The sequence below is a fragment of the Pinus tabuliformis genome, chromosome 4_1 (genome assembly GCF_031772625.1).
Source record: "Pinus tabuliformis cultivar Carrire ecotype Pingquan chromosome 4_1, CPIR1, whole genome shotgun sequence".
Lineage (NCBI taxonomy): Eukaryota > Viridiplantae > Streptophyta > Pinopsida > Pinales > Pinaceae > Pinus > Pinus tabuliformis.
The window spans coordinates 153,170,499-153,186,039 of NC_142303.1; the positions used below are offsets into that span (position 1 = coordinate 153,170,499).

Genomic DNA, 15,541 nt, shown 5'->3' on the forward strand with positions numbered 1-15,541 from the left:
TGGCACCTTTATGTACATTTCAGACAGATATATTATCTTAATATAATCAAATCTTACTTTTTTTTTTTTTTTCTCTCAAAAAATATTCCTCATCAATTATATATATATATAAATATAACTAACTATCCTCCCCAAATAAAACATTATATAATTTTTTTAAAACCTTCATAGAGGATAAGATTGATTGAAAAAAGAATATTTGAAGGATAAGATAGGCGATCAAATTTATGTAGTGTTGGCGACACCGCCGTCACACTATGGGCTATCTACACTCTGTGACGCACGCGCATGCGCTTTTGGTGGACTTCGTTACTAAAAATATGAACGTTATCCATTAATACATTGCTCAGCGTGCTCGGCGGAAGCACACAGCCTGGTTTATCAGGTGGCCCTAACCTATATTCTGTTCAATTTGTGAAAAATCTCCTCTGTATAACCTATTTTCTATTCAATTTGTGAAAATTCTCCTCTGTATAACCTACATTCTATTCAATTTGTGAAAAATCTCCTCTGTATAAGCTATATTCTGTTCAATTTGTCGATTATTTCTGCGCGGAGACATAAATTTTCCTTTTCAAATTTGCATTAATTATGGAGTCAAAATGCCTGCAATATAAGCCAGTTAGTTGTGTTGGGGTTATTTTGATTTGAGGAGCTTGCAAAGATAGAAAGAATTCTCTGTAATTTTTGTTGGGGTCATGGGGGTTTACGAGGCATTGAAGGTTCTGTTGCAGAGGAAAGGAAAATATGCGAGGGTTGATGGCTCCACCAAGCGTCGCCGCCTGCGAAGAGCCAAGCTGGGAGGAAGCCGCAAGAGATTCAGGGTCCTCCCCAAGATTAAATTAAGGAAGTGGTTGAATCCCATGGTTTATCTGGTTAAGCTGAAAGATGCCTATGAGAAAATGACGCTGAATCCGGCGGATTCCAGGGTTTTCTCCAGCGATTTAATGGGTGGCGGGTTCGGCCCTCAGTATGCTGTTGGCCGTGGGAATCCCTCCGGACAGCGGCCGCTAAAGGATTACGATGAAAATATGTTAGTCGAGAAACACAGATCGTTGTTGATGCAGGCCGAGATACAGGCTGCTGCCGCTGTTGAGACATAGAGAGTTAGGATATTGCTGAATCTTTATAAATAATAGCCCCATGGCCATCCGCTCCGATCTGGTTAGTAGTAGAAGATGATCAGTGGGAATTTTAATACTATCGGCCCAGCATCGATTCTCAGGTTCGATTTTCAGCGCAGGTTCTACCCAATATGGATAGATTCTCAGGTTCGATTTTCAGCGCAGGTTCCACCTGATATGAAGCCCTGGCTGCCTCCCTGCTATAAATTTTTTCGCCTTTTCTAAGCTGTAATGGAAGGTGTAAGTATAATTCTTGCAGTATTTGGGACCCTTTTCTGTGAGTTTTTTTCCCTTTTCCAGTTTTCTAAGCTGTAATGTCAGGTGTAAGTCTGGTTTTTTTTCCCTTTTCCAGTTTATTAAGCTGTAATGTCAGGTGTAAGTCGAGTATGCTTTGGGACCCTTTCTGAATCCTTAAGCATTATTCAACCATTATGAATTATAAATTTCGGATCTACCGATTTTGGCACTTGAAGTGGTTTTATTTTTAGGTTAAAAGTTTAGGCTAAAAAATGATTTTCAAAATTTTAAATAATTAGAGGGATGTATGTTTTACAATTCAGTAAAGGTAGATATGTTTTATCAATATTACATGCTCAAAAATCAAAACTTATTTTAAAATCAAAATATTTTATAAAAAAATTATTTTAATTTAATTTTATAACATTTTTTAAATTAAAATTTAATATTTACAATAAACTCACAATATAACAATATTATTAACCATGGGTATTCACTCCTATTTTACCATAGATATTATTAATTTGTAAAGAGGTTTTGTTATAATACCATGGTCCAATACCACTTGCCCAAATATATATATATATATATATATATATATATATATATATAACGAAAACGGTTATACTTTGTTAATTTGTAAAGAGGTTTTGTTATAATACCATGGTCCAATACCACTTGCCCAACTATATATATATATATATATATATATATATATATATATATACGAAAACGGTTATACTTTGTATTAAAAGATAGGGAAAATTCGCTGGCAGATTACATTCAGATAGCCCAAGAACCGGCTGTCCTCAACAGATAAATAAACTATTACCATAGTCCTAATGTTCTGGGTCTTCTTAACACCATTAGACAAGTCAATTTCCAAACTTTTCCCAAGCTTGTGGATACAGACAAACTGCTGAAGTAAAAGACAGTAGAACATGATAAACAGAATTAAGGGATCGGATCCCAATCTTCAACCCCGTCTCTTATCCGAGTGCCAACAGGAAGGAGGACAACTTTATTAGCTTTGGGCATCCGCTTCCTTGTTATTCTGTCGAAGAACATGGAAAAAGTTCACCTGAAGAAAGGAGCCTACGAGCTTTCTTATTCTGGTAACCACTCTTGCTAGCCGGAAATCATGAGGGAACGTGTTATCCACGAGGATTCTAATCAAGGATTGGGAGTCACCAAGAATAATGGCTTTCTCAATACCAAGATCCTGTAAATGCTTAAGGCCCTGCAACAAGGCCATAGCCTCTGCTTGCATGTTGGTACTATGACCCAAGCCCTAGGCATAATTGTTCTCAATGCTGCCATCCGCATTCCTGATGACACCTCCAGCCCTAGCAATCCCCAGATTGCTTTTGGCAACCCCGTCAAAAAACGAGGAGGGGTTAGCACGCTTTTGGAGCCACATGTCGAATTCGCCCTCAACAAACCTAATCTACTAGTCTTTCCAATTGTTGTACTGTCTCTCATCATCAGAACACTGGAGACCAAGCACACTCCCCCACGCCAGGTCTTGAGGACTTAGATTTTTATTCTCTAGCTTCCCAAACTTCTCACCAAGAGTCTCCTTGAGCAGGTCGTTGGCTTTTGACAAAACAAGCTTACAATTCTGCGCTTTCTCTTGAAAAATTCTGTGATTGCGCTCTAACCAGATGTGCTAGAAGATGAATTTCGGATAGGCCAGCCAAGCTGCCTTGAGCCATTTGTTCTTGGGGAACTGCCCAGGATAGAGGTGAGCCCAATTGGCAAAGAAGCCAGTAATAGTGTTGGGCAGAGTAACTATAGATCCCCATAAGGAAATTGCCTCTTCCCAAATGCTTTTGGCGAACCTACATTCAATCAATAAGTGAGAGGCATTTTCCTCATTTTCCAAGCAAAGGGCGCATCTGGAAGGGCCCAGGAAGCCTTTCTTCTTAAGTCTGTCATCTGTTAGAATGCTGTTGTGACACAATAACCAGTTGAAGAAATCAATTTTCGGCACACACTTTTGCCTCCAAAGACCTCTCCAAGTCACAGGGCAGCAAGGAACATGGGGAATTCTTTTGAGTTGTGCGTAGCCTTGCCCAACTGTGTAAGAACCAATCTGAGAGCCCCAACCTCCCTTATCTTGTTTCCTAGTATTAATCGAGCCCATTCCTCTCAGCTTAGTCAATAGGAAGGACCACGCCTGATCGAGAGCAATCGGAATTTGAGGTTTCTTCCAGCCTACCCACGCATTGTCCTTCCAACTAGAAGTATCCCACAAAGTTTTAATGTCACTATTCAACGTCTAGCTGCGGAGCTCAGCGAGCTCTTGGACACCACCTAATGGTTCTTCGTTCATAATTTTATCATTCTAGATATTGATGAGCTTGCCATTGCCCAGAATCCAAAAGGAATGCTTTTGTATCAGTGGTAAGGCATGCATGTAAAGCTTGTGAATTTGAGATCCTTTACTGGTGGGAATAGGATCATCCAGGCTCTGTAACCTATGGTCCCTGAATTATTTCTTCCATAGCGCCTTTTGAGCCCAACCAGGCTTCGGGGCTATTTGTCTCCACAGAATGTTAGCCCCCATAACGATATTATGTATCTGCAGGTCCTTGAAGTTTAGACCTCCTTCTAGTAGAGGTTTATTAACTTTGTCCCGACTGACTAGGGGGATCTTCTTGTCATTTTGCTTTCCACCCTTCTAGAAAAACCTACGAATCCACTCCTCCATCTTCTTGAGAATGCTGATGGGTGCCAACATGACCGAGAATTGGAAGATAGGCACGCTGGTCATAACAGATTTAATAAGCACTGTCTTCCCAAAAAGATTTAGCCACGAGAAACCCCAAGACTGGATTTGATTCTTGAATTTCTCAACCATCAAGAGCCAATCTTTGCTAGGGGGACTCCTTTGGAAGATAGGAAGGCCCAAATAGATGAATGAATACCAATTAGCAGAACCAGTGAAGCCCAGACATCTAGATATTGAGGAGAGATCGCTGTTGGAGATATTCTAGCCATAGAAGTGACATTTTCCCTCGTTTAATTTACTGCTCGAAGTCCAACAGAAGTCGTCCAATACTTTCTAGAACCTGGAGGCAGCGTGAACAGAGGCAGCACCCAGCAGAAGAGAGTCATCGACAAACAATGCATGATTGATATCCTTGACACCTCTAGCAATCCTAAGTCCCATAATCTCTTGATCCACCTAACATTTTTCTAAATAAAAGCTCAGAACTGAAGCTTGCAAAACAAAAAGAAGAGGGGAAAGAGGGAAGCCCTGGCGCAACCCTCTAGAGGCTTTAAAAAACTCCGTTGCTCTTCCATTCACCAGAGGGGCAATCTAGGGCTCAGAAATGCAGGCCTGGATCCATCTAATAACCTCCTGACCAAACCCAAACTTATGCATCACATCAAAGAGGAAATTGTGACAAACACAATCAAATGCGTTAGCTAGATCCAACTTGACCACCATACCTTTTTCTTTCCGCTGCAAACTAGAATGAATGGCCTCTTGCAGGAGGATTATGTTGTCCACGATTTGCCTACCCTGAACGAACCCCCATTGATTTTTAGGTATAATAGAGGGCAAGAGGACCTTCAATCTATTGGCAATCGGCACCCTTCTCCTTTGGTATGAGGGCGAGGAAGGCAGAATTCATGCTGCCTCCAATTTTCTGGCAGTTTTGAGATTTTAAAACCATTCTATGCAGGTCCTTTTTCACTATTTGCCAGCAGACTTGGATGAATCTGGCTGTAAAGCCATCCGGACCAGGAGCTTTGTCTGGCTCCATTTCATACAGTGCAACCTTTATTTCCTGTCTGGTAACTTTAGCTTCCAACTGGTGATTCATACTTAAAGAGATCTTGGAGGGGATAACATCCAAGAACCTTGAGCCCTGACTCATAACCTCGAATTCACTGTAGAGTTTCTCAAAATGGGAGAAGGCAACCCCTTTGATGCTTGTGAAGTCCTTGTGGGTAACGAGGTCTTCCTTTATTTCAGTTATAGAGTTAAAGGACCTTCTAGCTTGGGTTTGCTTGTGGAAGAAGGAGGTATTCCTGTCTCCCGCTTTCAACCATAGACTACAGGATTTCTGTCTCCAATATTCTTCCTCTTGCAAGCAAGCTTTATGGAAGCTTTGTTGCAGATTTCCTTCGTTGGCTATAGTTTCCTCTGAGGGGGGTTCCTCTTCCATATCTAGTTGGTGCTTCTCGAGGGAGGCATGGGCCATCTTCCTTTCATCAGCCAGATTGGGAAGAGATTTAGCCCAGCTCTTCAGGACAACCTTTACTCTTCTTAATTTTTCCTCCCACACAAAAAAAGGAGACCCTGTGACAGGCTGATTCCAACTTTCTTTAACCTTATCCATAAAGTCTGAGTGCTTAATCCATAAAGGACTGAATCGAAAAGGGATGGGCCCAAGGTTTCTGTGCGCTGAGAGTTCTAACCTTATGGGTTTATGATCCGAAATATTGCATGGAAGAATGAGCATCCTAGCTTCTAAACCAAGAAGAAGATAGGAACTTTGAACAAGGAATCTATCTAATCTCACAGCAATATGGTCAGGACCAATTCTTTTGCTTGACCAAGTATACTTACCTTCCAAGGCCTTGATGTTGAGCAGATCTCAATCTTGCATGATGTCCTCCACCCATTCCCTCGCTGGATTCCTTACTGAGTTGCCTCCTCGCTTCTCAAAACGGCATAAAGCTATATTTAGATCACCTGCAATGATAATATTTCCCAGAATTTCTTCCTCAGCCATGAGTTTAATTGAATCCCAACACTACTTCTTCTCCCCTGCATTTACTGACACATAAACATTGAAAAGACTAAAGGTCTCCCTTGTTTCTCGGCTTATGAATTGCATTAGCTTCCAGTGCGTATTTTGTTTTCCATTGACCAATTCCAGCTTGGCTTCATTCCATAGAGCTCCCAGCCCTCCCGATGCTCCTCAGGCTGAGACAGCCTGCCCTCCACTTTTCCTCCAAAGATTCCTGCTTACACAGAGGAAGATCTTCTCCTCCAATTTGGTCTCCTGGATCAGTAGGATATCTGGGGTCTCTATCCTAATCAAGCTTTGCATAGCTTCTTCTTTTTGCTTGCTCCCCAACCCCCTGCAATTCTAGGAGACAATATTCATTATTTACCTTTCTGAGATTGGGTGGCCCCTTTGAGGCCCTGTCCCTGACTTCTTGTAATCTTTGGTGTTTTTGCTAGAAGCTTCTCCAGCGTTGGTTGATTGCCTTGGAGCTTGTCTTTATATGTTTCTTGCTCTCTTTTTTCCCTGTCAGATTTCCTTCCTCTTGTCGATCTGCAGGACAATGTTTGAGAGTCGCCTATTTCTCCTTCCTCCTCAGATTCTTTCGAATCTTGTTCTTCCTCTTCCATCTCTGTAGCCTTTCCCTTAGGGCTTACTACTACACTCTCGCCTTGCCTGGAGTTTTCGAGGACCTCTTTCTCATTTGCCTCCTTCTGCTGTTGTCTTGTTTCTTGCACTTCAACTGAGGTTGAGAAAAGGGGCTCGAACGCATTCTCTTGTGCCTTTGGATGCTGTCCTTGACTACTAGAAGGAGGCTGCTGCCCTTTTCCCTTTGTAGCTCCAGGAGGGTTTGAGGGCTTGGGGTTAGTCCTTGTTCTTTTGACCTGCTTCCAACCTTCTTCCTTACCTTGCATTGCCTCTTCATTTTTGGTACAGTTCTTGGCAAAATGTCTGTATTCCTGACACTTGTGGCACTTGAATGCAAGCTGCTCATAGTCAAGTTTTTGCACGAGTCCAACTCCCTACATTTATCTTTATGGCCTTCGGCAGCCCCACTTCTCGATCCACTTCGACACAGATCCTAGCGCAGCCGTATTGGTCCTTGGTACCTGCACGATCTATGAATTTTCCCATCGCATTTGATCTGAAATCACTCGTGAATGATCTCAGTTAATTAATGAAGGTATTACAGACTCGTGTTGGGGTGTGCCTATGTTATTTTATGCAACGGATCGATAAGATTGCGAAATACATAAGCACTAAAACAATAAGAGAACATGGTAAGCAAACACATAAGAATAACAAATTTAATAAGGAGTTCACCGAATTCTCCTGGGCTACATCTCCTGGTCCAGCCTTCAGTGGTGGCCTTTCTATTGTGTCTTAAAAAGCAGAGTTTTACAACAGTGAGCTCGAATTGAGTCTCACTTAACAGATAATGATCAGTAAGACTGTACTTCGATTCCCCAAGTCTCTAGAGTACACAAACTCCCCTTATTGAATCTCGACCTCAACTGGTCTCTGTGGTATGAGTCCAATTTGGTACTCAATACCTGACAGGTATACACAGAGGAGTTGCTTGAACCACTCAAGCCTTCTCTGGAGTTCACAGACTCTCGGACTCTCTCTGTCTTTTTCTGCTCGATGCTACCTTTGCTCTGCAGGTCAGCTCGACTTCTCTATTCTCTGCAATTTTTTGCTTCTCCTTTCCTGTTTTTCTCCTCTCTCTCGCTTTCTTTGTCTGCTCGTGGCTTAAAGCCAATCTGCTCCCTGATTGTTCGTTTCTGCTTCCTGGCTCTCTGGATCTCCTACCTCTGTCTGCTGGAATTCTCTTGCTCTACGTCATCATCACTGTAACGCTTCACAGAGAGGTGGCCACTTGTTTCCTCACGAACTGAGTGTCAATTCGCTTTGAACGGTCGTTATTTCCGTTGCTCCAAGATTTCCCGCGAAACTGATTTCTCTACCAACTCATCGGTCATGCCGGATCTCAAATCTTATCCGCCTCAGCCTATTTCCCTGTCGAATCTAGTCACCCATCGGATTGATTCTCCGCCGTTGATCCGGGGCTTCCAGATCCTATGGTTTTCATCCATATCGCGCGGGTAAGTAGCATGACCTTTACCCGTGCGATGAGAGCGGTTTTCTCTCTCATCTGCTGGACGCGTGTCACCCGTTGTATGGAATCGGGCGGGACTTGGTCGAACTCGCTTATCGCTTAAGGGCCTTTCGATATCCTATAAGTTTTAGCGCGGGGCCCGCCTTCTGATGGAATCGGCGATTTCCGTGCGGTTCTATGCTTTTCTCCGTGACCGAGTGCTTGGGGGCTTTCCTTCACTGAGAGGGATGCCCTGCGAAACTGCCTCTGTTTTTGGATTTGGCCTCCCGTTTGTCAATTTTTGCCAGTACACAGTCACCATGGGACAAAGGTCTGCGCGCTTTGACCGAGGGTCCTCGTTGTTTCGTGCTGACCACAAACTGCCATTGTTCAGAGGTAATTTCTGATAAGCTCGACATCCATAGCACTTTGAAACTTTTGTTATGAGTTTTACAGAGTTTAGGAAACTGTAAGAGTGTTTAAGGATCCAATTCGGATCAACGTTGCCTATATGTTTAAGGGAATCCCAGTTCCAGTAGTGCATAGGAAGATTCAGAAGCCTTACCCACACTGGGACTGCCGACGGAATGTCTTCAACTGGATCAAAGTCGAGAGTCCATCTATTCAAATAGAGACCTTGAGGGCCCATAAAATATGGCCAATTCCTGAAGATTAGATCCTTGTCTTCTTTTGAAATAAACTCGAACAGAAAATAGCCTCGCCCTAGGAAGTACGAGGTGACACTTTGCTTGATTAACGGCCTCCAGTTCCTGCAGATCTAGGCTTTCGTGGCTTTGGGAGAAGGCCAAAGGCCAGTGAATTGTCCTACCAGGCCCCTCTCCACCAGAGACAAAGCTACCTTAATCGGTCCCTCCGGAGGAAGCGAAACCACCAGAATGTTTTCTAGTTTTTTGACAAACTTGGAAGCATTCGGTTTTTTCTTGACTGGCATCGAAGCTAGAAGGGTCTTGAACGCAGCGTCTTCAACAGAAGGGGAGGACAGTCGGGAGATGGGAGGAGCATGGGACGAGCCCAACTCATCCATGGCGGAGGAGGTGCAGCCCTAACACGGCCAACGACAGCTCGTGAGCGCACGCAAAAGGTTGCAGATATTTGCCCAAATATTATTAACCATATTTAAATTTAATTAATAAGCACATAAAAATTTAATACATACAAATATAACAAGATTCTTAACCATGAACATTCACCCTAATTTTACCATGGATATTATTGCTTTTAAAGAGGTTTTTATAATACCATGGCTTATTAATACCACATGCCTAGAAAACATAACTCATTTTAAAATCAAAATATTTCATTTAATTTAATTTAATGACATTTTTAAAATTAAAATTTAATACTTACAATAAACTTACAATATAACAAGATTCTTAACCATCAATATTCACCCCATTTTACCATGGATATTATTAACTTGTAAATAGGCTTTGTTACAATACCATGGCCAATACTATAGGTTATCAATACCACTTGCTCAAAAACTATAACTCATTTCAAAATAAAAATATTTTATTTTAATTTTACTTTATCATATGTTTTAAATTAAATCTAAAAGCAAAAGGGTATGGAGGAGATATTGTAGTGGGAATCACTTGTTATAACCAAACTTCTTTTCTTCCACTAATGTGAAACTTATAACTAAACCATGTCCCTGTGTCAAATATCCTGGAACATTTGTTTGATGGGTATTAATTTGTATTTTAATTATTATATTTTTTTGTTTTTTTAGTTAATTTGACTTGCATTGAATAGAGATTTCTTATAATTGTAAGTTTGAGTTGTATAATTTCAAAATATATGCATTTTAAAGGTTTTTTTAAAGCAATCAAACCATTTATATATATTCAAAAATGCATTTTAAATAACAAAAAATCACAATCTATCTCAAAATTATATAACTAATTTTGGTGGAAAGGGACAAAACCTCCAATACCTAGACAACACCTTTATGTAGATGTCATATAAATTTCAAAATCTATATGTCATCATTTATATTTAGCTAATTTTTAAATTCATCACTTCGATGATAAAATAGTTATAGTTCTCATATCTCAAATATTAGCAATTTCAAATCTAATTGCAAAAAATAAATTTAGCAATTCCCCTAGTTGAGACTCCAAGATAAGCAGAGACTACATGGTACCCACAATCCTAAGAGTCTAAGATGAGATTCTATGATAAGCATAAATTGTGCCACATCATTGAGACTTAGAAATAAACATGTATTACGCCCACAATGGGTCTTTGGGCATGCTAGAAAAAACTTGTCTCTATCTCGACCCACACCATGAAATCTTAATGGATTTGTGGGCATGCTAGAAAAAGCTAATTTCTATCACAACTCACCATGAAATCTTGCATCGTGTATGTTGAAGCATATACCCTGAAGATTGAAGCTTGGGAATGTGAAGTTTTAGGCTCGTGCAAGACCACCATGCCCATACACCATGTGCTATTAGTATGCTATCTAAAACACTAAACTATTGGGATAAAATAATTAAATTGAAGAGTTTTTTTAGTTGTCTAATAAAAGTAATAGGAAGAAACTTCTTTTTCTAGGTGAGATGAAATAACTATTTTTGGTTTGATTTGAGAGATTTTATGTAATTACTTTCATGTTTTTTGTTTTTGTTTGTATTATATAAGTTTTTATAAAATGGATCTATTTACCACTTTGATTTAATTAAATTCGTACTTGAATTTGAATAAAATTTGAATAGGACTAGGTTCTGGACTTTTGGTGCTTACCAAAGAGCTTCATCTTGCTTAATTGTTTAGTAACCATGAATTTATTCAAAATGCATTCCCTGTATATTATTATAGCTTGAAATATTAGAATCCTCCGATTTTTATTTTATTTTATTTTAAATGGATTCAAATTTGTTTTATTATCCATGAAGTCTTCCTTCAATACACTCACCACATTGAAACTTAAGATCAAATATTTTTCTTGAAACTCATTATAAGTAATTGGTTTAAATAAACTACTTAAAAATGTTTCAACACAAATTTCAAAAGTTATTTCACCACATTGAAACTTCGGATCAAATATTTTTCTCAAAACTCATTATAAGTAATTGGTTTAAATAAACTACTTAAAAATGTTTCAACATACATTTCAAAAGCTATTTCACCATATTGAAACTTAAGATCAAATATGTTTCTCAAAACTCATTATAAGTAATTGGAAAACTTCATAAGAATGTTTCAACATAAATTACAAAAGCTATTTCACCATGTTGAAACTTGAAATCAAGTATTCCTCTCAAAACTCATTATAAGTGACACATGGTTACCCTTGCTTTACCTACAATATGCATGTCAAATGCATAAATCCTGTCTGTCCTAGGAATTTTAACTCTCTAAGGAGTCAAATCTTCAATCTTTAAGGTTTAAGGCCCCTTTCTTAAACTCCGTGGAATTATTTATAGACTAACAAAGTCTAACCTTTAATCCATCCCTTTCCTTTTCTATCGGAATTCATTCTCCTTTATAAACCTTCGTTAACCTTATTATCAGGACTCATTCACCCTTCTAAACCTTCATTTCCCTTAGCCGCATATATAACTCTTCCCACTCTTTAACATTGGTTATATATGATTAACTCATAAAACCTTCTTATCGCGCCTTATTTCTATTATAATGATTTATAATAGAAATACACTAATAAACATACGTAACATACCTTTTCCGCACTTTTCAAAGCCTCTGCACAGTTCTCGAGATTACCTTTATCGCTATCGCAATATCGGGTTCTCCGTGGTCACACTACACACTCTACCTTCCATCTCTGATATGCGATCATATTCTGGATTTCAAACACTATATAACTGCGCCTATACCCTTATCGGTTCCACCTTCATCGCATGTCACATTCATTCTCCGATCCAACCCCATATAACATTTGCGATGCGAATTAATCTTCGTCATTGATCTTCCGCCATCAGATCAACGACTGATATCTTCTCCGAACAAACACAACTTGCTCGATAGTCCTCCGCCGTTGATCTGCAATTAGTGGATCCAACGGTCCATAACAATTTCGGGTGAGACACAAGCATGGAGAATACCCACCCGATAAGCGGTTTTCTCTCTCCACTCTCGTGCTATGTGTCAACCGATAAATGGAATCGGGTGACTCCCCTCTAATACCACTTACCACTTTTCTGTCTGCCCGAAAACCCACTTTCGCTTATAAATCCGCCTTCCTTCTTGCTAACGCCCGAGCTTGTTGGCGGTCGATGATCGTAGATATTCTACCATCAACGACTTCCTCTTCCGCCAATGCTTAAGTTAATCTCCACCGTTCATTTCTTGACTCAATCCTACGCGACTTAATCTTGGCCGCTCAATTCCTTCGACCTCGTCTGTTGATCTCCAAGATCCAACGGTTCATGTACATCGATGACTCGTGTCTTCGTTCGTCCCTTTACTTTGACTTTACTTCATTTCTTCAGTGTTTTTCCTATGGGTTTTGGGTTTTCTTCAGAGTTTCGTCCTTCCGCTCTTCCACTGCTCAACTCACTCCTGAGCTTAACCTTTGCAAGTTCTCACATCGCTGTCTCTCCAGAGCTATACTCTGATCCTTCAATTGGATTCAACGATCCATTATGATTCCTCTGAATCATTCTCCTCCTCTGTGTAGTTCTACAGAACTCTGCCTGCAACCTTTGTTACAGAATACACAACTTACACGTAATTCAATCATTCAATATTAATTTCACACATTTATACAGTTCTGGAATAGACTTCTGTATATATAAATATGAACAATTGATTACATATCGAGACTCTCTGTCTCTCAGGCCTGATCTTCAATATCAGTGGCCTCTGCTTTATAGTCTGGCCATAGGCTTACAATCACACCCTAGCTAACACTATCTAATTGGTTAACTATCTACCATCTAACCTATCCAACCCCTGTCTATGCCCTTTTGGCTTGCATTTATACAAAAGGGTTCTAAAACCAATTTCTGGTTTAGATCCACAAGATCCTCAACAAAATCCTAAAATCTCTTCCTCATCCCCAAGGATTCTCTCAAATCCAAAAAATCATGAACTAACTCCTAATCTGAGTTTTACAGTCATTTCTCAAATCCCTTAGTTCTCTCAACTATCCTAAATCTTTGATATTCTCTTATATTTGAGAATATTTACAAATATGCCTCACTATATTCAATTAAATCCTATTCTAGCTTCTCTCATTAAAATTACTCAAAACTGTTAATAATTACATTAATTCAATACTTAGGAAACCAGCTTCCCTGAAAAACAAGACCCCATATGTCTACTAGAATACAATAATAATGTTGAGTTGAATGCTTCTGCATCAGACTCCCCAAGTAAGAAAATTTATGATCTCCTAGTCATAAGTCTGGATAATTGATTCCTATTGGATCCTAGACTTTATTTTGTAACCTGTCTTTGCTTATCCATTATTCTATTGCTACTGTTGTCTGCTACTGTTCTCCAGGTCTCCATACCTTATGTTGCAATGCTCCACTTGCCCTGCTTTCATAGTCTACTACTGTCTTACTTTTGTTGTCACTCCTCTCCTTTCTTGTTGTTGTCTTCTTTTGAGACACTTTCATCATTAACCTTCTTATCAACTCAATTTCTCTATCCAGTATATCCTCAGTTTGTTGATTGTTTTCATCTCTTAATCGTTGAATTTCCATTACTACTGCCACTCTTTTACCCTTACTCTCTTGTTCACTATTGTCTTGCACCTTTTCAGTTGCTGTCATATTGTCTTTTAGCACAATTTCCTGCTTCTATTTTCTGTACCTGTCAACTTCTTCTTGTCTTTCATTTATGACAACTTCTTTGTCATCCTTCATCAACAATCTATCCTGAACATTTATCCTCTGCTCTTCCAACTTCCTCCTTTGAAAGTCTAATTCTCTATATAACTCAATGATTTTATTTGGAGTGAACTTTGGAAATTTTACACAATCTCCCATTTCTTCATTTGTTATTGATCCATCATCACATGGTCCTTCTTCCTCTGCTAAATCTTTCTTAACATCCTTCAGTAGATGTTCTTCCTCTTCTTCTTTCATTTGGCTGTCCACTTGTGCCAAATATGTTCCAGTTTCTGCAACAAAATCTTCAATTATAAGACAATCATCAAAATAAAAAATATAAGGCCTTTGTACCTCTTCTTCTTCTTCTTCTGGTAACCTTTCAGTATGTTGCTCTGGTCTCTCCTTTAACTCCTCTGTTAGCACATCAGTATGTTGATTCAAACTCAAAGAACTCTTGAGACTGTCAGCAAGTCTCGCTCCAACACCATCTGTCTTAATGATGCCTCTCTGCACTTGTTCACTGTAGCGAAATGTTTCTTTTCCAGTCTCCTTGTCATATTCTTCTTCAAAACTTTCATTGTCTAGAAGGTATTCTTTCATGTTTTTGACAACTTTAAAAGACTGCATATTTTCTTCCAAACTTGCAACCATACACAAATTATCAGTGTTAAAATCACAAGTCCTTACGGTCTCATTTGATGCTTTAGTCATCAAGTCTTCTGGTTGCTCTGAATCATTCATATGATTCAACTCCTCTGGTTCTTCATCACTTTCAAAAAGTAATGGTCCACATTCTGGTTCACATATCAAAACTTCAACATATTCTTCAGCATCTCCCTTTTGTTGTAGCTCAACTCTTTCGAGTTTCTCTGTCTCCAATTTGGCATCTAAACTCTGCTCAAGTTCCCTCAGCTCCTTTATTAACTTCATATTCACCTACTGATTCCTCTTCTCTTGTAGCCTTTGCCACTCCACTTTCTTTCTCATGACATAACCATATTTTTGGTCCATTTCATTTCCTTGCAACATCTCCATTAACACTTCAAGTTGAACTGATATCTCAGCCATTTCTCTATCATATTCTTCATCACTCATTCTCATGCCATTTTCCTCAACATCCTTCTCCTTTTGTTCTCTGTTGTGATCTCTTTCAGAACCTCTGTTATGACTGTCACTAGTCATTATCCTCTCCATCTCTATGATTTCCTCACTCACTTCACTATGAGTTGCACTAAAGCCTCTACAACAGAAAGTCCTCCCTGCTACCATTTACCTCACCAAACTCTCCTTTGTACTTGGTCTTTTGGCAAGCACTTGGTTCTCTATATCTGGAGCCTCCTTTGAACACTTCCCTTTTCTCCTTCTAGGCTTCAACTCATCTGCATCTTCTAAGAACACAATTGTCCTCTTTATCCAATCCTTGTTGGAATTCCTCAAGGTTCTACCACATTCTACTTTCACTAAGAAACTCTTACTAGCTTCTTTTATCTCTTAGCAATTCTA

At 39.4% G+C, this 15,541-nt stretch overlaps 1 protein-coding gene across 1 annotated transcript; it reads left to right on the forward strand.

The window, feature by feature from the left end:
• Positions 1–244: 244 nt before the first annotated feature.
• Positions 245–1,590, forward strand: LOC149174657 (uncharacterized). Its single transcript, XM_089419375.1, has 2 exons — positions 245–1,225; positions 1,272–1,590. Exon 1 carries the CDS (start codon positions 699–701, stop codon positions 1,101–1,103), a length of 405 nt encoding a protein of 134 aa, XP_089275501.1. The 5' UTR covers positions 245–698; the 3' UTR covers positions 1,104–1,225; positions 1,272–1,590.
• The last annotated feature ends 13,951 nt before the right edge of the window (positions 1,591–15,541 follow it).

What these genes read in the sequence shown, in the direction of transcription:
- LOC149174657 (XM_089419375.1), top strand. Translation starts at nt 699, where the DNA reads ATGGGGGTTTACGAGGCATTGAAGGTTCTGTTGCAGAGGAAAGGAAAA.